General features: G+C 34.6%; 1 protein-coding gene across 11 annotated transcripts in view; it reads right to left on the bottom strand.

Moving 5' to 3' along the window:
* Positions 1 to 25,651, bottom strand: part of LOC128246976 (FERM domain-containing protein 5-like) — a 276,439-nt gene that overhangs the window by 154,478 nt on the left and 96,310 nt on the right. For all 11 annotated transcript variants that reach the window (XR_001409851.2, XM_014920490.2, XM_014920484.2 and 8 more), the window contains exons 2-3: positions 12,813 to 12,917; positions 3,846 to 3,888 (exon numbers count right to left, since the gene is read on the bottom strand). Coding sequence is in view for 10 of the 11 variants with exons in the window: in XM_014920490.2 (XP_014775976.1) it covers positions 3,846 to 3,888; positions 12,813 to 12,917 (148 nt within the window). In the remaining variant the exon portion in view is untranslated. The remainder of the gene's footprint in view (positions 1 to 3,845; positions 3,889 to 12,812; positions 12,918 to 25,651) is intronic.

Below are 25,651 nucleotides of genomic sequence, written 5' to 3'. Positions count from 1 at the left end.
GACTGGCTCCTGTAGGATTTTCGAGCGAGATCGTTGCCAGTGCCCCTGGACTGGCTTGTGCGGGTGGCACATAAAAGACACCATTTCGAGCGTGGCCGTTTTCGTGCAGGTGACACGTAAAAGCACCCACTACACTCTCTGAGTGGTTGGCGTTAGGAAGGGCATCCAGCTGTAGAAACTCTGCCAAATCAGACTGGAGCCTGGTGTTGCCATCCGGTTTCACCAGTCCTCAGTCAAATCGTCCAACCCATGCTAGCATGGAAAGCGGACGTTAAACGATGATGATGATGATGATGACATATATATATACATTATATATATACATTCTTCTTTAAACACTCATATGTATACAGCACATCCACATACAATTACAAATAGACACATAAAAAAAAAACGTCTCAGCACATCTACCAGGCTCGATGATGTAGTTGATTGTTAACCTGAAAAAACAAGCACATAGAAACTTAACAGTTAGAAGATGGGCATCTTCCTGTAACAAGTCATAGAGACGCAAATAGCTGTATCTGTCAGAAAGTTTTTTTAAAACACTGAAGAGTGAAAGGCAAAAATGAAGCAGAGAGAGAGAGAGAGAGAGAGAAAGAGACAGACAGACAGAAAGAGGGAGGGAGGGGTGAAGAGTGAGCTAAGAGACAATGCTAAAAAGTGAAATATATTAAATGGTATTAAATATTATATCAAAAACAATTTTAAGAGAGAGAAAGTAAACCTTTCAGGATTCAAAATAAATATTAACTGGAATATTTATAAAAAGTAAACAATTAATCTGAAAAAAAAAAATTTTTTAAATTAAAATGTCAAATATTACAATATATATGTGCATGTGTGTACATATATATACATGCACACTCACAAACACACACACACACATATATATATATATACACATACATATGCACATACATAGACACATATCCAATACCTATAAATATATACCTGTAAATATATATATATATATATATATATATATATGCACACACAGACACACACATATATATCATTTATTATTTTAAATGATTTCATTTATCAGATAGCCAACAAAGAGATACCGTTTCAATACAAATACAATAATGTAAAAACATGAGCAACTACACAAATGATGAGGTGGTAGATTAGCAGAGTGCTAAGAGCATTGAATAGAATGCTTGGCAGTATTCATTCCTGCTCTCTACCCTCTGATTTCAAATCCTGGCAAGGTCAACTTTGCTTTTCATCCAATCATGGTCTATAATTAAAGTACCAGTTACGTATTAGGGTTTATTCTTCTCTCTCTCCCTCTCACCCCCCTCTCTCTCTCTCTTTCTCTCTGAAAGAAATCGGTTGCAATCAGACCTAAAAAGGGATGGACTCCACCAGGTTTAAAATTCCCAGAAAGGGCTGTATGTCATGATGGTGCCCTTACAGCCAACTTTTCTCAGGAGCTGAGGGTCACACCCTACCCCACACATCATGGTGTTATATGTGCACAAGAACACACATATATGCATTATAGGCATACACAGTGCTTCTACCACATAAACAGCACCCAATACACTAAAGAAAGGTTGGCATTAGGAATGGCATTCAACTATAGAAACCATGCTAAGGCAAAACAAGGGCACAATGCAGTTCCCCGACTCATCAGATCTTATCAAACACTCCAAGATGATGATGAGAAAATACATATACACACAAAGATAAATTGAGAGCTTGTCAGGAGTGTCTGAGGAAAAATACAATATTTTTTATGGCTCCCTTTGTTCTGAGTTCAAATCTCACTGAAGCCGACTTCATTTTCTAGATGTTTGGTGTTGATAAATAAAATACCTGATCTAAAGTTGTTGATTGGTGAAACTGTTAGAGAACTAGACTGGGTTATCTTACCGTTTCCCTATTACAGCTTATAAAATTCAGATTACAAAATGTGTCAGCACCAATTCCAATCAATACTGAAATCTCTTTTATCTTAGACAACATCGGTGCTATGAACAAGAGAAACTGGTATAGATGGGGAGGAGATAGACCAGCAAAGTAACTGCTAGTCTTCCACAAAAATTACTTTGCTAAGTTTGTATTATGGAAAGGAATTTTTTCAGGTATTGATCCATAAGTCTCATGCAACATGTATATATATATATTTATATTTATATAAGGGCATTATATTTATATAATTATATTCATAAATATAAATATATATTTCGGGAATAAATGATGGATTTTTTCCCTTATGAGGTTTTTTTCATGCTAGCTACTTGATAAATTCTTGTAAAAGAATTCGTCCTATTATTGAATATATATATATATATATATATATATATATATATATGGGAGAATATACAAAAAATAACAACAGACGAGGACAGGTGGTGTAAATAACAAAAGTATATATTAGTATGACGCTCGGGAATACGGAAAGTCTTTGACGTTTCGGGCTACGCTCTTCAACAGAAAGAATACGGAGACAAGGAGAAAAACACGGAGAAAAAAAATTGAATAGTGTTCAGTCAACGGTCAATATATATATATATACACACATACACATACTACACACACATATATACAAACACATGCATACATACATACATACATATACAAGTATATATACATAGTCAAACAGTGGGAACAAACCCAAACCATGAGGTTTGCATCTCCTTGTCTTGACATCATGTGATACTTGTAAATGAGCTTCACCATCATAAAAGCAGTGTTGTTTACATATACATTACCACACACATCTATCCATCAATCTGTTCATATATATTATCGTAATCATCTTTTTAATTATCATTTTTCCCTGCTTGCATCAGTCAGATAAGGCAATTTGAAGAGACAGTAATATTTCTCTATGGTCAGACATGTTTTCTTGGAAGATTGAAAGCAAACAACACTGCTTTTATGATGGTGAAGCTCATTTACAAGTATTGCACGAGGACAAGACAAGGAGATGCAAACTTCATGGTTTGGGTTTGTTCCCACTGGTTGACCATGTGGACAAGTGTCTTCCACTATAATCTCAGGCACTCATAATACTTTATGAGTGGAACTGACAAACTATACAGAAGTGTATCAGGTATGTGTGTGTGTAGGAGGGGGTGAGTGGATCCACTTGGTCTTAACATTGTTTACATCTGTCACACAAACATGTCCAGCATCTGAATGGCTCCTCTTTTGAAAGACAAGTGGAAATAGTATCTTCCCGTGAAACAATTTGGTAACAGGAAGGGCATCTGGCTTCAGAAATATCGCTTGCATGACCCGTACTAACATTAAAAAAGCAGTCATTAAAATGATAGTAATGATATATATATATATATATATATATATATATTACTTCACATATGCATGCACGCATGCACGCACGCACGCACACACACACACATACATACACACACAGGTACAAGCACATGCATAGTCGGTTAAATTTAACTCTGTCCCTGGACTGATACTTTAACTAATCAATGCCTTACAAAATTGGGCTCAGAAAGATAAAATACATAGTTGACCTTTAACAGAATTTTGTAATAAAATGATGAAATTTGATAAAATTATGATAGAATGAAAATGAAAAAAAAAAAGAAAAAAGATGAACAAATATAAGGAAAATGGGTGGCAATGGAGGTAATCGAGATGGAAAGAGAATGAAAAAGGAAAGTAAAATGTAGAAAGAGAAATATAAATGGTGAGTGCTCCAGCATGGCCATAACCTATTAACCAGAAGCAGTAAATTAATTTTGTGATGGTGGGGTTAAGATGGAATAATAATTTCAAAAACATCAAAACTAAATAGAAACCCTCTCCTAGCAACAGTTCATAGAAACAAGAAATGTCAAGAAGTAAATTTACTTTACCTTTTAACTGTTTGTAAACTGTTTTGATAGGATCCAACCAATGCTGTAGAAATAAAGAAAAGAATTTAATGTAGAACACATAATAACAACTTATTTCATGTTGGTTCAAGACAAAATTTTAAATAGTGGGCAAAAGAGAAATAGGATGATGCGAGAATTGTTCATGCTTTATTCAAGAGCATTTGTGGTATCATAGAGACATGTGGAGTTAAGTATAGAGGTGCATAATATTAGACCTGCACTGGAGTACTATCACAATTTTTGAATCTGCACCAACATATATTTGGTCTCTACAATTTCTATTGGAATAATAATTCTTTCTACTAAAGGCACAAGGTCTGAAATTTTGGGCAAGAGGGCTAGTTGATCACATCAACCCCCTACATATGGTTTTTACATTCTGAACCCAGAATGTAAAAACAGATGAAAGGATACTAAGCATTTTATCCAGCATGCTAACAATTTTGCCACATCATCACATTGATAATAATAATAGCAGCAACATCTCCTGAATGTCTGTACACGCTTAATACTCTGGACATGCAGAACAGAGTCAAATTCCTGGTGAGAACAGTTCACAGATTGCTCAAGAGGTTAAAGCTAAATGGGTGTGTGGCTTGCAAAAAGATAGCCATGAAATTACCTTGTAAAACTGAAAAATATGCCTGGAATTCACCAGGATTCACATATACAGTGGAACTTCAGTTTATGAGTTAAATTTGTTCCTGAAGGCTGTTTGTCACCTGAAATGTTCGTAAACCAAAGTCATTTTTCGCATAGGAAATTCAAGAGAAGGCACAGTGAATTCAAGCAGGGATATGCACTGAATGAAATCTAGACAGCAACTGACAGTCTCCGACTGATACTCCCAGCTTGTTGATAGCCATTGTTACTGGCTTGTGTGTTCATTGCTCAAGACACTATTCTTTACGCAAGACATTTTATGTTCAAAAAACTGTTCATAAACTGATTTGTTTGTGATGAGAGGTGTTCATAAACCAAGGCTCCACTGTATCGGAACTTCACTGAGTGATGTCAATGAATAGTCTTAGTTCAATAAGCTTAGATCTGATGATGAGATATAAGGAAAATGTTTCCCTGGTGAGTAACTGAATCACAACCTTCTTCAGAGCATTGTAAAGTGGGGCAGAGGCAGCTCAAAGTTATAGTCCAATTAATCACATCACTAGCAACCTAGATTAAAAAGTGTACAGAGGCATCTCAAAAGACATCTTTTTGTCCTATCCTAATGACCATTTGCTGCTCAAATGGATCCTGGTGTACCAGAATCACTCTCAACACATTTTTATTTATAAAGACTTCACACTTATCTTATCCTGGGCAACACTGATGTCCAGAATATTCACCAAAAATATTATACTCTGTAATACAGCCTTTCTTGCATAACCAACGAAGAACCATAAAACTTGGAGTAACATGGAAGAGTAACCTCAGCAGTATCATTTCTTTGTGATTAAGTACTCTTTCTTCTTTGCAGAGAGTGTGTATTTATATGTGTTTCTGCATATGTTGTCCCACATTTGTTAACTAGTTTATGGTTAGATATGAATTTCTATGGCAAATTTGATACCAAATAGAATTTAAAACTGACAGATGAAGAAGAGAGAGAATAAGGAGATAAAGAGAGAGCAGGGGATTGAAAAAATACAGTAGAATAGAGAGAGATTAACTGAATCAAAAGAGAAAGAGTTAGCTTGAAAGAGAGAGAGAGAGAGAGAACGAAAGAGAAAATAAAAGAAAGGGTATAGAAATGAAATAGGAAGAAAAGCACTTAGAAAGAAATTGAAAAAAAGTTCCCTCTTTTTTTCATTTTCACTCTCTGTCCCTATTCCATTGTCTCGTCAACAAAAATATCAGAATGACTTTAAAAATTATTGTCATTTGAAAAGAAACTATGCAAAAAGCCCACTAATGTGATGAGCAACACTTAGAAAGCAGAAACCCAGGAAATTACAAGACAAGTTTACTGTTTTGATTATTGTGTTTCATCAGATGTGTACATGTTTACGTAAAGCTGTGACAATTTTCATTGCTCAAGTGGCTGTGCTTGCTTGCTAGCTAATTAGCATTTTATCTTGAAGCTTTTGAAGAACTGTTAACTAGTGCAGAGTTAGTGCAACTGCACTGAAGGAAGTTGTATTATTCACTGAATAAGACTTCACAATACAAATATCACTGCAAAAGCCATTTCCCTTTTCTACCTGGAGAAATCTACAAGCTGTGTGTGAGACAGAAGAGACAATTCTTGTAGTTCTTCCAGATAGTAAGTAGTGTCTCGAGTTCTACAATTCACAGGGTTGGTTGTTCAGTTTCCATGGCATGTAAGTAACCAAGATCACAACATTCCTCCTTGAACAGTATGCTGGTTCATAACAGGGTTACTTATTTTTATCAGCTGAGTGGACTGGAGCAACATGAAATGAAGTGGTTTGCTCAAGAACACCATGCATTGCTCAGTTCAGGAATCAGAACCACAACCTTGCAACCAGGATTTCAACACTAACCACTAAAGCCACAAGACTTTACTCTTCTAAGGGCAGTCATGAATAATCTTGAAGTTCAGAGCATGAGACAGAAACAATTTCATTATCATAAAGCGAAATGATCTTTTCTAGAATTTAGACAAAAAATTTACAGAAGTCCCTCACAAAACCATTCTGCATTCAGATTAGACTTTGATTAACTAATGTTTACAGCTTTGAGAGTTCACACATCTTTCATTTGTGTAATTCAATAAGTTTTTAATGGTTGTATATTGATTTTACTGCTGTTTACCACTGAACTATAAATTGAATTTGATGTACGTTATCAGCCACATTGATTGTGGAAAGCAGTATTCATTTCATACAAGAAAACATGAAAACACAATGGCTGTAGAGAGTTTTGAATTCTTAATTATAGTACTATAAATTTATTGCTGATGAAAAACAAACCAATTAAACTTAATAAAAAGAAAAGAACAATTAAAATCAATCATAGTTAACAGTTTTTTTTTTTTATTCATCTATAAAATTTGTCAACACTTCAGTAATGCTGCTTGTAAATAGTACATGTTACCAAGGTGTTACTCACAAGTGAGTAGAACTTGGTAACATGCATTATGCTTGTGCTAATTGTTTTAGATGTATATATAATCATGAGCAGATACAGACACCCTTTTCAGTCCTCTCATACTTGACCCAGCATAAAATCCAAGATGTGACAGCTGGAAGGAGAGAGGCTGCACCTGCACCCTGGCTAGTGCTCCTGACAACTGACTGCAGCCATGTGAAATGAAAAGCCTTGCTCAAAGTCACAACACGTTACCATGTCCAGAAACTGAACTCATGACCTTATGACCATGAACTGACCACCCTAACCTTTGGGTCACACACATCTTATAGTTATGTTGGTATTCCAATGTTATTCACCAAAGAAACACTGTATTAATCCTATAAAATGGTTCATACTATATACATCTTTCTGATTCCATTAAAATTACACCCACAAATTGAATTTTTCTTTATCCATTACCAATTTGGTTTAACTTACTCACTTTTTACATAAGTTTTACTTAGAATTAATATCAGATATTAAAACAGAAAAGAGTGAATGGGTGTGTTTCCACTTTCTGTCTTATGCCATTTGGCTTTGAAAATCTAAGCAGTTAATCCATAATTTTTAGAATTGACTTTTCTTTCTGCTCTTGTATGTCTACTCAAATGTTATTAAAGGTCTATCAGAGAAAAGGGTCTTGGTAAAAGCATGTCTCTCTTTCTTTTTAGCTTTCTTGTTTAAAAAACAATCTTCATTAAACTTATAAAGTGTGTGTGTGCGCATGCGTGTGTGTGATGCCATCATCCACCAAGGAGGCATACAATGGGCTCAGACAAAGAAGCATGTGATTATGAACCCAACTTTTTAACCACACAACTATACCTACATACAGGAAGAGGAAATGCTGTTTAGCAACACCAACAGGCCTGGTTTGCTGCACACCTATTCAAGATACGACAAGTGTATTTGTATGCACCCATCAGTCACATCAAATGCTTTCCCAAGCTAGTTTTGGTTTGCTGCTGCTGCTCTCTTTCTCTCTACTAACATATGGTAAAGAGATATAATATAGTAATATAGTATTCCTACAAATCTAGGACTATTATAAAATAAAGTGAAAATAAATTACAGATGTGTGCATGTGCACACATCTATGTATTTGTCTATATTACATACATATATATATATATATATATATATATATATATATATACATGCAGCTGCAATGCTAGCAGCTATTATAGTAAATCACCAATTTCTGAAGAGATACCTATCTTAATAAATATAGCTCTTGGTGGGGGAGGGTTTGTGTGTGTGTGTGGGGGGATATTTGAGTGAAAGTCTGTAAGAAAGTAAAGGAGGATTTACATCTAGTTTGTATGGGGACTAAGATGGGGTAGAATGGTGTGAGATGGAGTAGATGGGGTAGAAATAAAATATAATGTTCAGTTGGAGTGAAGTGTTTGGATATCTAAAATATAAGTCATTTAGATGTGCATGTATGTCTGTGTATAAACCTTTTTGTTACCATATTTCTGTTAAACTACATCTTTGTATCAATTATTTTTGAATATAATGAAGAACTTAGTAAAATAATTGTTATTGTCATTATTAAACTGATGTTTGGAACAAAAATAAAAATGAAATAAATATGAACAGTTTTAATTTAGATCATTTTAAAATAAGATGTTCGTATTGTAGAACCAAGAGCAGTCTCAACAGAGTTGGTTTCAATAGGGGTGAACCCTTTAGCATTTGAACCAGCCATATCCAGCCTGTTTTATGTTCAAACTGATAAGATCCAACCACTCACACCTATTCTACAAAGTCACTCTAAAACTAAAGAAATAACATAATTGAAATCTTAAAGCTATAAGATAATGTATGAATAATTCAAAATAATGTTGATATATAAGCATTACATTTTACAGTGTAATCTGAATGTTAAAGGGTTAAATTACTAAATATGATGGAAAATAAGAAATGCAGCTAATCAGTATCAATATAATATAACAGAAGAGGTGCTGACAACTCATTGTATATTTATATGTCATCACAGGATTGTATTGTCTATGACCAAAATACTTGTTAAACCACTAACTCAGTTTCAAGATGTAATCTGTAGACTGACCTCATTCTATTACCAACGGCATACATTTATTTCTTTTTCTTACACACAGGATAATTATGAATCATAAGACTTCAGAATCTGTGACAAGCTTCCATTTATCCTAAGAGGGTCATTTGGTCACTACTTAGATTTTCGCTTTCATACAGTAAAAATTGTGATCATCCTAGTGGAGATCATTACCCTTCAAGATATTATGATAGCAAACTGCTACTTAAGAAGACTATTGATTTAACAACAATAACAATAATAATAAGCCTTTCTACTATAGGCACAAGGCCTGAAATTATGGGAGATGGGGCTAGTCAATTACACTGACCCCAGTACTCAACTGGTATTTAATTTATCGACCCCGAAAGGTTGAAAGGCAAAGTCAACCTCAGTGGAATTTGAACTCAGACTGTAGCGGCAGACATACCGCTAAGCATTTTGCCCACCTTGCTAACAATTCTGTTAATCCTTTCTACTAAAAGCACAAGGCCTGAAATTTGGGGGAGGGGGTTAAATCGATTACATCGACCACAGTACTCAACTGGTACTTATTTACTGACCCCAAAAGGACAACAGGTAAAGTTGACCTCAGCTGAATTTGAACTCAGAACATATGGACAGATGAAATATCACAAAGCATTTTGACCAGCTTGCTAAGGATTCTCCAGCTCACCACCATGAAATTGTCTCATCATTTAATGCCCACTTTCCTATGCTTGCAGGAGTCAGTCAGAATATGTTGAAGCAGATTTTTTTCTTATGCTCGGATTGCCATTCTTGTCACCAAACCTCACCTGTTTCCAAGCAAGGTGATATTGCTTCCCATGGCCAAACATGTTTTCCATGGAAATGAACATCGCTTGTACATCAGTGATACTCATTATCATTAGATAACAAGACAAGAGTGTACATACATGCACAACACATACACACACACACACACACACATATATGTATGAACTTCTTTCAGTTTCCATCTACCAAATCCACTTGCAAGGTTTTGGTCAGTCCATGCTATAACAGAAGGCATTTATCTAAGGTGCTTGCAGTGAGATTGAACCTGGAACCATTTGGTTGTGAAGCAAACTTCTTAACCACATAGTAATGTCTGTGAAAACAGGTCAGGTTAAGGGGAAATGGTAAAATACTACTTTGCTTGGAAACAAGTGAGGTTTGATGAAAGGAAGGTGCATTGGGCCACAGAAAAATCAGCCCCACTGAATTCTGTTTGACCCATACAAGCATGGAAAAGTGGACATTGATGATAGCAATGGCAATGAAGAACAGTTAATGGCATTTAGTCTTTCATAATATGAGTTCTTCATTTTTGCTTACATCAACATTGCTAGTGATGGAAGAAAGGGAGGGGATACACAGGGATGTTTCCTTATGTAAGATATGATATAACATGCATAAGGGGCACAAGTAAATACAAAAATATATATAAATAAATAAAAACAAAAAATAAACAAATATAGGCCATTACAAATAATATTGCTGATCCCTGCTCTGCTCTATATCTAGATCAAGATTTTTGCATATGGATGCAGGCTTCTGATGAATATACCACCACCACCACCACCACCACCACCACTTTACAGCATTCCACACCCACACACTACATTATACCTCAAGAGTTTTGCATACTTTTACATGGCTTCTGAGATATTTAACCCCCACCAATACCACATCCCTACAGCATACACAACCAGACTCTCTATAATATATCTCAGTCATGATTTTTTAGAGATACGTTCCGTGTCAGGTGTTTACCACCCCTCAAGCAACATGCAAGCTAGCTGTACTTAGGTGAATGGGAAAATACAACTAAGCGCCGTGGCAAAGGTGTGGCAGGGAAGAGAAGGTCTCAAGTGTGTATTTGAAAAGTGTTTTTCTTAGACTACAGTAGTATATCAAAATCTTTCCAATAGATTGAGAGTAGTGTTTCTTTGCTTTATGCTTTGTAGCAGACAAGAGATCAAATAAAAATTATTTTGGTACTCTCCAAACAAAGTCTCTTTTTTTTTTAATCCTTGTTTAAAAGTTAGACTCTTTAACATTCAGATTACTCTGTCAAATGTACTGCTTATTCTTTCACACTGTTTTGAATTAATCATGTATTATCTTGTCACTTCAAGATTTCAATGATGTGATTGCTTATTTTAGAATGATATAGGGTAAGTATGAGAGGTCAGTTGTAATTTAAAACAGAATATTTAGGGCAGATATGGCTAATTTACATGGTTAGGAGTTAACCATTTGCAAAAAGACAGAAACTATTATTTTCTCTGTCTTTTATTAATCATACATGTCTAAAATGAAATTATGAACAAGTTTTCCAAGACACTTAAGCTTTAGTGTAAGCTTCTAAGACCTTAAATTATATTCTATACAGATTATTTTATAACATGCTTGCTTGAAAAACTGCAAACAATGAATAACCCTCACACAAAATTTTCTTTTCATCCAGGGTTGTTTTAATCTCCATTTAAAACAAATTTGCTTTTTTATATAATTAGTGATTTTTAATTTAAGAAAATCTTTTGTTATATACATGTGTGTAATACTAGATGTATACACACCATTAGAAGGCATAAAGCTATGGAATTGTCAGAGATAAAATCTTTTCATAGACTAATGTTTAAAACCCAATATATATTGGAGGATGGTGAACATTGTCACTGCAGTGAGTCACAAGAACCTATATATTCCCATATTTTATTTATATATATATATATATATATATATATATACACACACACACACACACACACAAAATCAAAATAATAGGGTTTCAAGTAGTAATGCAGTACATTTCAAGCAGCTCCATTTGATTGAGAAATGCAATCATTACATCAATTTCAAATGCAGTGCAATCTTCAGCTGCACAGGTATGGAATTTCAACAGAAAAGATACATTAATATAATTTTCCTTAAATATCTTAACACAGCAAAAGAACAGACCACAATTTATTTATAGAGTCGCATGGAACACAGTGGGAGTCATAAGGTTATAATTCATTTCCAAATATTATCTACTTCCTTATCATTCATTACTTACTTTGATTTTATTCACCTTACTTCAAGTTGTGCGGATAATACCAGACTGACTTGGTGCTTCAACTTAAGTGCCTAATTCAACTGAATCTTAATTACTTTATATATATATATATATATATATACATATATATATACATATATATATATAAGCTATATTTTGTCATAATCTAGCTTGCCTGAGCCATAGACCATACCATCCTTATTGCTATGAATATGAAAGAACATTCTTATCTACCTTTTGTCACATTAAGGGAATTCACTTATAAGGAGGAGAGAAAAGAGGAGAGAGTGAAAAGAGAAAAAAGAAGTGATGATAATGGCAAATGGTGATGCTTTTATTTTTCATGGTGGTAATTGTTTTTGCGATGGCTGTTGTTTGTTGTTGGTAGTGACGACAGTTAATTGCACTAAGATGCAGGTATTAAATCAAATGGATTTCTTTTTATAAATTTCAGAAAACAAATTGTTTACCATCAGATCTTTACTACTAACAAAAACTACCACCACCTCCATTAACTAACCCCTAATCAACATCACCAAAACAAACTATTACAGTTCTCAGTGCATGTACATATGTATGTATGCACGCATGTATATATGTATGTATGCACGTATGTATATATGTATGTATGTATGAGTGTCCATGATTATATGTCTATGCTGACTTAATGGTGTTTCATTTTGTTTTAGTTCAAATAAAACTGAAAATATTAAATATTTTTGAAACTTACTCTTTGTCTTTCCATGTCTACATATCGAAGACCAAAATAATCCTTTTCGATCAAATTTAGGCGTTGACACACTTGGTCGAGCAGCCATTGTCCTGTTGAGTCTTTCTGTAAAAAGAGAAATTGAGACAGTAATTAGAACATCTGGAATAACTGAAGAACTTTCAGTTCAGGTTCAATTTTACAAAAGATTATATATTTGAAATAATACAACATAGTGAATGCCTTTCATACTTTCAAACTCTTTCATACTTTAGCCTCTCATCCCCAGCCATGAAGCCACATCACACTATTACACCTTCCACTACGCTGAGGAGACTTTTTGTTTTGCAAGTTACTTTGATTTCATTAGCACTGGTACAAAAAAAAAAAAAAAACCCCAGCGCACTCTGTAAAGTGGTTAGCATTAGGAAGGACATCCAGCCATAGAAACCTTGCCAAAACAGACATTAGAACGCAGAACAGTCATCTGGCTTGTTGGATGTCAAACTGTCCAATCTATGGCAGTATGGAAGACATGTTTAAGTGATGATGAAGCGTGTTTGGAAGGAAATTTTAAAACCAAGAACAAAATAAAATCATCAATATCATTTAATGTTCATTTTCCATGTTGCTAATGGTTGGATTGTTTGACGAGGGCTGGCAAGCAGGAGAGTGGCACCAGGCTCCAGTTGTCTGTTTTTTGCCAACCACTTTACAGATTGTACTGGATGCTTTTTATGTGGTGCCAGCACAGGTGCTTTTTACATGATGCAAGCATGAGTGCCTTTTACATGGTGCTAGCACGTAAATAAAAACAATAAATTCACTTTACAACCACATGATTTTAGATTCAATCCCACTGCATGGCACCTTGGGAAAATGTCATACTACAAGCCTGAGCCAGCCAATGCTTTGTGAGTGAATTTTCGAGAAGTGGGGAAGCTTCTCCAAGTGTGTGTACACAATATATATGTATATATTTGTTTCTGTCTGTGTTTACCCCTCCCCAACTGCTTGGTAATTGGTGTTAGTTTATGTCTCCATAATTTAATGGTTTGGCAAAACAGACCAATACAATAAGCACCTGACTTTACAAAAAATACATAATGAGGTCAGTTTGTTTGATGCAACCTTTTAAAGTGATGCCCCAGCATGACCACAGTCCAATGAATGAAATATAATAAAAGATTCATTCATATCTAAAAATTCTTGAAATCAAACATCTCGTTTGTTTGTTTCTCTTTGGACAGTTTTAAAAAACTAGGTTAGAAATGATCTCTATAGAGGATTACAAACATTGATATAAAACTATCTTCTGTTAAATCAGTAATCAGCTATACAAAGAATATACAAAAGAAAAATAGTTCCTATAACCAAAAATGGGACAAAAATATATAAATGAATGATAAAATTACTAAATAATGTTATTAATGTTAAAAATTTATTTATTTATTTAATAGATGTGTCGGTTTTTTTCTATCTTTCATTTCATTTATGTGTCATACATTTATACACTTAAATCCAAGGGCCGATTGAAGTAAAATCTAAAAGGTGGCATTTTATTCTTGAAGAAGCAAACTAATGCAGTTTTCTTGCAAACAATACCTGAATGAAAACAGTTTGGCATGAAAGAACTAGTTTGCAAATAAGCCTGGTGACAGATGTGTTACATTAATAAACACCAACAAGGTTTGATGTCATCTAAATGTGTTTAACCTAAATTTCCATTCCAAATAAACATAAAATATCACTTTTAAAAGACACGACATAATTCAAAAGAAATCATCAATTTATCTGTATTTGTGTATGGGTGGAGGTGGAGAGAAAAAAAGTTGCTTGTAAAACCTTTCAGAAATTTTTTTCATAGCAGAGCATTAGCTATATCTAAATTTCAATAAATATGCTTTCAGCCAAGAGACTTAATATGACAATGTTTATACGAGTAGGGAAATAAATCCTGCTGATTTGAACACATAGTTGAATAATTCTAAAATTTCCATTTAATTATAGTTGTAATTATTTGTTGGCTTATTTTTATACTTTCATTATGTTAATGGTCACACTAATTTCATCCAAAATTGTTTAACCCTCCAAAGAATTATAACTTGTTAAAGAATGGTGGCTTGGGAGAATCATTCAACTTAATTACTTGTTCATGAATAAAGTCTTAATTGTGATACTTTTTTCTTCAGTTTACTTATATTTTTTCTTCATATCACTCACTATAAAATACGGTAGACATCAAACACTACATCTAGTCTAGTTCTATTTATAGAGCTACTTCAGAGAATGGTGGTACCCATCTAAAATCTAGAAATAACCCAATGGCCTGGCACAATATTAGTACCTCAATTCAGTCCAGTGGGAAACTCATTGCATATTCTATTGTCCAGTGAAAAGAATCCTCTGTGACTAGCAGGATAAGCTACAAAGAAATATTGGCTGGAAGCACCAAGCCTCTTTAATGCTGGAGATACATAGATTCTAGGTTAGTGGTAAAAAGGTAGAATGAGAATTAGTGAAAAATAATTTGAGAGGGAGAAAGGAAGAGTAGTATATTGCTTGATAATATAAAAGTATTCTTACTCTATAACTTACATTGAGTGTGCTTTTCTTTTCATTTTATGCAATTTATGATAATATTTGTATTATATTCATATATGAATATAGTAAATATACTAAAACAGGTGAGCAGTTTCTGTGAAAATAGATTAGGTAGCTAGTTTGTTTGCACAATATAACCTTGTAATAATAAAGGATTCCTTAATTTTGCCCACAGAAATACAAAAGGATTGTTATTATTAGTAGTAGTAATATTTGATGGTATGGCTGACACAGTGCCAAAATGGATGTTATCATAGTATTTAAGTTGATGCCTGAATCCAAATATGCTGCCATTGTCATCTTTGGTTTCCAGAGCTCCAGAGGTGAGGCATTTACTGAATGTAAATTGTGTGTGTGTATGTATGTATGTGTATGCCTGTATGTGTAGATGTATGTGCATGCATATGTGAGTGTATGTAGCTATATATGAGTGTGCATATGTGCATGCATATGTATGTGTAAATATATAAATGCATGTATGTTTGAATAGCTTTCTCTCTCTCTATGAGTGTATGCTCATGTGTGTGCGTGTGTGCATATAATTGCCTAGATATCCCTACCAGAAAAATGCCCTGTGCTTAATTATAAAGGAGAATGTTGTCAGTGAGAAGATCAGTAACTACTATCAAATTTTTAGTTGAAGTTTACTTCAATTATATTGATAATGCCACTGAGAAAGTAATGAACACCACTCAATCACATTTGCTTCCATTATTAAGCATGTAAACTTACAGATAAGCCATGAATCATTATTATTAACCACTTTTAGTTGTTTGTTTTACTTTTCAATGGGGGAGGGGTAGTTACACCATCTTTTGCTTAGACTGATTGCCATTGCCAAAAAAAGAATGGTATGCAAGAGCAAGGTGAGGTTGAAGAAATTCTTACCACTTCCATCTCACTAAGAAATACTTTCTAAACATTCATTTGATTGGCTATCTAAATATAGCAGGGATTTTGTCAAAATCTGCTGTAAAAATAAATAAATTTACTGATGTCATCACTCCTGACTGCAGCTGATAATCTTGTAATCTCAAGGAAGTGAAAAAATTTAGAAGTTACCTTAATTTAAGGTAATCCTCATCTGGACTGTTTTTCATACACAAAATATTTTCACACAACAAAATGATTGAAAGAAGTATCAGGTACCATTATCATCATCATCACTATAAAATGAAATAAATAGTCCTAGTGGACGGTGTCCACCTTGGCTATCTTGTTTTAATTTCAAATTGAAGATATTTTACTTAATATGTACTGATGATGTTGGTTTCAAATTTTGGCACAGGGCCAGCAATTTGGGGGAGTAGAGTAAGTTGATTACATTAACCTCAGTGCTCAACTTAAAGGAACAGCAGAATTTGAACTCAGAGCATAAAGAGAGATGAAATACTGCTAAACATTTTGCCCAGAGTGCTAATGATTCTGCCAGCTTACTGATAATTAATATTGGTTTCAAATTTTGGCACAAGGCCAGTAATTTCGGGGGTTGGGTTAAGTTGATAACATCATCTCCAGTGCTCGACTGGTACTTATTTTATCAACCCCCAAGAAGGCTGAAAGGCTAAGTCAACCTCGGTGACATAATGACAGATGAAATGCCACTAAGCATTTTGTCCAGCATGCTAATGATTCTGCAAGCTCACTGCCTTAATGGTAATTAGCATTGATAAAAAAATTATGAATATTACTACTTCTGTTTCCTTTCCCCCAAAATCCTATTACACATGCTTGAAAGAAAATCACCAATGCACAAAGAACATAAATAGTTCTAACTTTTATTATCAAAACTACACAACCAGTCTATTCAAGTATATAAATAGTCTGATGGCAAGCGAACTTGCAAGATAATAATATATAAAGTCACAACAAACTTTCCTCAGAAATTTAAATACCTTTTTTATTTTTATTCTTTACTTGGTTTCACTCACTGGACTGCAGCCATATTGCTTCCAAGATTTTAGTTCATCATATCAACTTGGAACTTAATTAAAACTGACACGTGACTTTTTAATCTCTATTAAATGGCTAAGTTTTATTTTTCCGGCATAAAAGGGAATTTTCAATCAAGTCAAGTAAGTAAACAAGTTCATCCTGTTCTTACATAAAAGGTTTTGAGCTAAGCACAGTAAGATATAAAAAAACAACAAACTTATCAGTTTCCAACAAACCAAGTGATTGTCTTGTATCTAAGAGATAATCTACATAAGTGGTAAACTTCTTTAATATGTGGAGAGTCAGTTAATTAGCAGCCACTTCAGAGACGTGTGATATGGAGCAGTAAGGCTTATCAAAGAGGGTGTGTTTCCTCTACATTGAATTATGACTTAAAACAAGGGAATTAAAGATGCATTGAGTTTTAAGTGAGAATGAGTAAGTGCTTGTTGCAATGAAGAAGGGAGGAAAGATAATAGGTTGTCGGAACAGCAATGTACAAAAGCTTTGTTGATTAGGCTACATGCTTTTTAAACGGCCAGAAGCCAGACATAAAATCCACAGGGTATGTTCCGGATACTGGATTACATAGTCTAGCCTAGGCAAAGTACATTACCTGCCATAGCTTCCGCAGCAGATCAAAAGACAAAAGTTAGTATTTGAAAGGATATCCACCTGCAAAACACTGTTCTAACTATCAGCATTAACCTACATTGTTGCTTAAATTTTCAAATCTATTTCATTCATAAAAACAAAGGAACAAAAACAATGCATTAAAAAATCTTATAAATAGTTAATATTTTTTCAATTTCTTATACATAGCTTATAAATATATAGAAAGTAGGTGGTCCATAAAGAGAAGAAAAATTTTCCTGATACTGACAAGATCAATAACATAAATAGTTGCTCTATCTATCATCATCGCTGTCATGCACAGCACTAAAACTTTGATAAGAAAATTTAGGTTAACACGGTACATACCAAATAACTAGTCATTGCATACTGCTAGTATACAAAAATTCCACCACATCCTTAACATTATGTAGAAACCTAATTTTGCATTTCCAACAAACACTGGCTCAAAGTAAAAAATATCTTATAAACTATTTTGCTATATAAACTTTCTGAAGATTTATTGAACTGCATTGTTTTCAGTTGTTAAAAATACTAATTTATTGACAGCAACTGCATCCATGTGAATTATTACAGAACTCAGTGAGAGATGAATAGACCACAATTTTTCTCATCTATTTGCAATCTGTAGCCTAGTGTTTAAGGTGTGTAGCTAATGGGCAGAAAGTCATAGATTCAATTCCTGGGCCAAGCAGTGCATTGTTTCCTTGAGACAGGTAGAATTTTTGGGCCAGGTATGGCTGGTTTAAATGTTAAAGGGTTAAGCTAATACTTGGAATATACATAAACGCAGAATTTTGATGGAAGATTTTATCATAGAACTAAGGGTAGTCTCAATAACAAAAGAGTTAAGATTGTATACTTAATAGTACAGCAGTTCACTTAGCTGTAAGGAATTCAGATAAACCAACTTTCTACTCAGAGGAAAATTTTACTCAATCCATTAGATTAAAAAAAAAAAAAGAAACTCTATGAGTCATAGCTAGTTAAATATTTAAGCAGTTAACTTCCTGATCTTAATCATTGTGTGTCCATTGTGGATACTTCTGATGAACAAGTTTACTTCATTGTAAGTTAATGCATGGAGATATGTAAATATTTCTGCTGTAGACACAAAGGAGACTTTATATATGGTATGTATTTTGTTAGCTTACTAAACTGAATTCAATAAAGGCAACAACGCAACAGAAAGTGCAAGGAATATTAATGCAGTATATGGGGATCGGACAATAAGTGTAAGCCAGTGTCAACATGGTTCTTGAAATTCCGAGCCAGAAACTACATCCTAGAAGATAAGCCTCGTCCTGGAAGATCTGTAGAGCTTGAGAAGGACATTCTGTAAACCCTGGTGGAACAAAATCCCACTGTAACTGTTGAGGAACTAGCAGAGAAGCTTGGATTTGGTCATTCAACAACTCATCGACACCTGTGTGCCATTGGAAAAGTAAGCAAATTGGGTGGTCAATGGGTTTCTCACAAACTTTCTGAGTCTAATTATGCACATCTCACAAATGAACCTTTCTTGGACTGAATAGTGACTGGTGATGAGAAATGGGTTCTTTATAAAAATGTCAAGTGCTGAAGACAGTGGGTTGGGAAAGGCTAAAGGAGGTCTTCACCTACATAACGTGTTATCTGTTTGATGGGATATGAAAGGTTTAGTCCACTTTGAACTTTTAAACCCAAACTAAATGATAAAGGAGATCTACTACTGTGAGCAGCTTGAATGGCTTCAGTCAGTGCTAGAAGAAAAACAACCATCTTTGGTTTCAAGATGAAAGGTGGTCTTCCATCAAGATAATGGTTGGCCACATACAGTGGGGATGACATTCCAAAAGTTGGAGCAGTTTGAATGGGAAACGATGCCCCACCCACCATATTTGCCAGACATTGCCCCATCTGATTATCATTTATTCCGCAGTCTTCAAAATCATTTGGACAGAAAAAATATGAATTCTGTAGAAGAGGTCAGAACAGTACTGGAGGAGTATTTTTTATCATGGACAAGTGAATTTTGGAAGAGGGGCCTTGCAAGTCTACCAGACAGATGGAAAAGCATTATAGAAAATGAAGGAGAATATATATTCTAGATTAAAAAGAACTGTTTATCTTAATTTTGAAGAATAAATGAAGTATAAAAAAATCACATTATTTAAAGGGATGACCCAATATATATTTCATTATATATATTCTTCATCTTACTTATTTTTCAAGTAAAAGAGTTTTGATTCCATTTATCCCCTACAATGCAGATTTACTAGAAAGTAACTGACAGGGAAATATCAACAAACATCACCCTCTGTCACATACATACACATACACCATAATATTGTGTGTGTGTGTGTGTGTGTGTGTGTGTGTGTGTGTGTGTGTGTGTGTGTGTGTGTGTGTGCACACCCACTCACTATAATAAGGCATCACAATGTTAGCAAAATATCTTTCATCTAATGACTGAGACAAGTAAAAGATAAAAAGGGTTAATCTATTTGGGATGAGATGATGAACTGTGTTGGGCATTGATGCTTTGGCACAGCTGATGGGGTATATTCAACCTCTTTTGGTGACTGAGATTGCTGGAGACAAACAAACATGCAAAAGTATACACGCAGAGACAGAGGAGAGAGACAGAGATTATGCATAAAGACATAACTAGATGGTTACATGGATAGAGAGGGTGGGGGGGAGGAGAAAATGAGAGAATAAGTAAAATGTCTGGTGTCGAATGAGTCTGCATTGAATTGGCAACGCCAAAACAACTGTGCCAAAGCATCTCATACCCTGATTTTAAAAAATGCACTTTTCCAGGAGAGGTGCAATTCTGCATTAGCCCCATTTTTTTTTTTTTAAACATGAACAGTCCTTTTTCCTTTTTTTTTTTGTGGTTCAAAGAGGCGGAAACAGCACAAGTTCATTGCCATAGGATGATGGTTTGAGGTACAGATGTCTTAGAGACATTGGCATTGTGCTAAAATACCATAACTGTGCAGCTAACAGACCCAGAAAAACTTTTATTGAAACTTAGCATAAACTACTGCAGCAACTTGTCTTTTCTCTTTCTTTCTTTCTCTCTCTCTCTGCACCAGCATGTCTTTTCTCTTATTCTTGTTAGTTCCCTCCTCCACTCCACCTCAGCTCGCATCAACCCTCTCAAGTCACATGATCTCTCTACTCATCAGTCTTATGTCATTCAGTACAATGAAAAGCTGGTCATCTACTTTCACTCACTTCATTGGTTTTAAGCTCTGGTTTAATTTCTCTCTTTCACTGTTACTAACTAGTTACATCCCTCCCTTCCACCCTCTCCTGCAAGTTGATTTGCTCTGAAATCCAACAAACACAGTTGCATACATGCGTACAAACACACCCACACACACATATATACATACACACACAAACACACATATACATACCTAAACACACACACATATACATACAGACACACATATATATTATACACACCCAGCTTCATAATATAGTTTACAGATGAAAGCAGCAACATTTGAGTCACTTAATTACTTAAATAAAGAGCAAAGTAAATAAATTATTTGACAAATCTTCACTGAGAATTTGGTGGTGTGAGGTTGGTAGTAGGTGGGTATAACACTGGAAAGTAATTAAAAATCTGTTAAAGACTTGAGTAAGATGCTTAAGTCATTTGAAGTTATTGCAGACAGAGGTGGATGAAATGCACTCCCATGCATATCTTTTTCTTTCAACGGATGTTTCATGCAAATACACTTTCATTTCTATTAAAAATGGGTGTGATTCTTACATCATCTAAACCTCCATTTTCTGTTTTATTTCTTTATTTACATTATCAACTACTCACCACAAATAAATTACACAAAATATATTATATCACTGGAACTTATTTTCATAATCATTATTGCTGTCACCATCATCATAACATCTGGAGTGAGGTTGAGATTTCTATACTATTACCAGATGCATATGTCAGCAATATAGTATCTTTACCTCAATGTTTCTTGACCTTATGTCATACCACTTTTGGTGTCTGACGTGCTCACAAGTTATCCAAATTTCCTCACAACATTTCTATGATCTATATTGCACTTGTAATGTTTATCATTCACTTGACATCATCTTATTAACGTCCACTTATTCATGCCTGCATGGGTCAGATGGAGTTTATTGAGGAACATTTTCTATGGCCAAATGTCCTTCCTGTTGCCAACCCTCAATTATTTCCATGGCCAGACTTGTTGAAGCATGTTGGAAATAAATGACATTGCTTATATGACAGTGACAAACATTTTACAACTGTGATGTCAAGATAAGGAGATACACACAACAGGCTTCTTTCAGTTTCCAAATCCTTTGATCATCCTGGGGCTTTAGTAGAAGGCACCTGCATAAGGTGCCAAGCAATAGGACTAAACCTAGAACTGCAAGGTTAGAAAGCAAACTTCTTACCATGCAGCTATGCCTGTGCTTATGAATATACATACATAATCAATATAATTCAATGGATATATCTAAAACAACTTCATTAATCTCACCAGTACATACTGACCAAATACTTTTGATATACAATCATTCTCTAAACAACTCACATTCAGGCTTTCTCAAAAATTGATGCAGTGCTACCCCAAAGAGCTATTCACAATGTGTTGCTCCTTAATCCCTGCATAATTTTCCACAATCACTGTGTATATTATACATTCACTGCCTGCAATTCACAATTACACACAGCATCACACATCTTATAAGTGATTCATGCAGTCTGCTGTTTCGCCAAGTAAGAATGATGGAAGCAAGGAGATCATCTGATGGCAAAATATTTCAAGATATTCTTCACTGTAATTTCTCTTATGTAAATGTGAAATGATCACAAGAATATGCAGGGGCCATAAAAAATCCTCTGCTTTTCATTCATGTATGTTCTGCATTAATCATAACACAAAAGGAACATAACCGGACTTGTAGCAATCCAGCTGAGGGAGAATTAAGATTAAGTGATCATACCCCCAATGCTTTCTCACTTACCAAACTAACATGACGAACATTAAGTTGGTATTTACAATTCCTTTTGCTTAACCCCAGGTCAGCCCTGTTGAATAGCTCTATTCCACTAGTGACTTTTTTTTCTTTGTTAAATATTCTGTCTAGAACCAAATTATTCATTGTTTCTTCCTTATTTTAAGCAAGTAGGCTGAAGATTGATGGATATTTGTCTGTTATTTCTTGTATATTCAATGACCATCTAGTGGTTTCCTCACTAGCTTGTGTATATTTACTGCCTACTGGTTTCAGACTTCAGCTATGCTGGGGACCTGTGTGTGTGTGTATATGTATGTGTGTGGTGTATTCATTGAATGTGTGTGCGTGCGTGCGCTTATGCAAGTTGTGGAAATCAATTGTCTCTTAAACTGACAGCAGAGCACTGAATTGTAATAGGTAATAGTATATTATCAGATGGTTAACTGGAACTAAAATACTTAATGCAGTGCACCAGTGAGATGGCTACATAAGGAAAAAGCGAAAATGTAAGAGAAAAAGAGGGGATGGAGTAAAACATTCAATTAATATATTAAGATAGATAGATAGATAGATAGAAAGATAGATAGATAGATAGACAGACAAAGATAGATAGATAGATAGATAGATAGATAGATAAATATGTATGAATAACCAGAGTGAGATCAAATGTATGGCACTAGATGCACTGAAGCTGATAAGACTTAAATAGGTTGAAAGTGGAATCATTTCTTTTATTCAGATCTACATGCTCTCTCTAGAAGTTATTACGCTGGAATTGCTTAAGAGCAAAGCTAGAAATATTTTCTTCTAGGGAAAGTAGAATTTGCACATGCATAAGAGTGTGTGGTGGTGGTGGTGGGGGGGCATATGTGATGTGTATATTGTGCATATATGTATGTGTATATGAGCTGTGTTTTTGCTTGTTGTGCATAAGTATGTATATGTATGTATAAAAATATAAGTGTAACATTATCCAATATGGGTTAGATGTGAGGGAAATGTAACGAAAATGAAAAATAATAAGAGATAGGAAGAGAGAATGTGAGAGAAAGAAAGAAAGAGAGTGGTGTGAGGCAGAGAGATGTGTTCTTCATCTGGTTTTATATGTCACCTTGTCCTAATCAGCAGCAAACTCATATTCCTTATTTCCATTCTCTCTATTTCAATTCTACTCCGTTCGCTATATTCTTCCTACATCTATCTCAGCTCTATCTTCGTGTTTGTTTGTCTGTGTCTCACTGCTGTGTGAGAAAAGGGGAGGGGTGTAGGAATCTGTGGGTAGACCGACCACATGGCAAGCACGTATGTAGCTAGAGTAGGTAGCAAAGTCTTTGACCCAGTTCCAATTCCTGGGTGGGGTCATTTCACTTACTCCACTAATTCTCATGTGAAAACTATGAACGTTGATGCACCCATTCTTACAACACCCATAAATAAAAGAGCTAATCATTCACCCTTTGATAGATACTGACAAGCAAGAAATATTAAGCTATTGACAATATAGACACACCTATAAACCAACATAACACTTAAATCAATGCAACGATCACACCCTCAGTAATTGTCTTATTCACCTTTGAGATCAAAATACACACACAACAAGCCAAGTAGAAGCCCCAATGGTCATTTAACCAGCTAGAAATAGCAGCTCTAAAACTTCACCGGTACTAATGAATAAACAAATGAAAACAATGAGATAGCGAAGACATTTCAGTCTCGTTGAAAACAACAGCCTCTTTAATGCTGGTGCCATGATAAAATGCACCCAGTACAATCTGTAAATTAGTTGGTGATATGAAGGGTATCCAGCCATAGAAACCATGCCAAAAATTGGAATGGATGAGTGAGACATGGCCTCTGATACATCAGGAGGAAACCTTATGATTGAATTTAAGCATTAGAATTCACATTGTCAGATGTAACTTATTTATTTACATTTTGAATTAATGAGGCGTTACCTCATAGCTTTGAGATTTTGATGATGTGACTGCTTATTTTCAGAATGACATTCTAGGGTAGGTGTGAGAGGCCAGATCTAGCCAGTTTGAAAATATATATATATATATATATATATATATATGGGCTGGATATAGCCAGTTTAAATGCTAATGAGTTAAGTATTAGAATTCTAATAGATTAATGGTGGTCTTGTAACAACTATAATCATATTCAATAAAGATAATATGCAAAACAAAGAAAAAAAATTATTATGGGGGTGTGGGAACAATAACAGGGGTAAGGAAATTGAAACATTTTTGGACTAAACTTATTCTTAACTTGCTTAACATGGTAGAATTGTTTTGTTCTAAAGAACATGTTAGAAAGAAATCAAGTTAGCCTGGCCAATTCTCAAGAGGGGCAATAAAACCATCATAATGTATATCTAATCATAACTGCCAATCTTTGTTCTAATTAATTAGGGTACGATTCAATTCCTAATAAAAATTATTATCCTGTAAACTGATTATGTACAGTGTGTGTGTGTGTGTGTGTGTGTGTGTATAATACATGTGTGTGTGTGTACATGTGTGTGTGTGTGTACATGTGTGTGTGTGTGTACATGTGTGTGTAATATACATATACACATGTATGTGAGTGTATAATACACATACCCATATATGTGTGTGTGTGTAATACATATATGCAAGTGCGTGTGTGTATAATACAGATACACAAGTGCGTGTATA

This window comes from Octopus bimaculoides, chromosome 12 (assembly GCF_001194135.2).
Source record: "Octopus bimaculoides isolate UCB-OBI-ISO-001 chromosome 12, ASM119413v2, whole genome shotgun sequence".
In the NCBI taxonomy this organism is placed as follows: domain Eukaryota; kingdom Metazoa; phylum Mollusca; class Cephalopoda; order Octopoda; family Octopodidae; genus Octopus; species Octopus bimaculoides.
The sequence above is the reverse complement of the archived record's forward strand: the minus strand, read 5'-3'. Positions and strand labels throughout refer to the sequence as shown.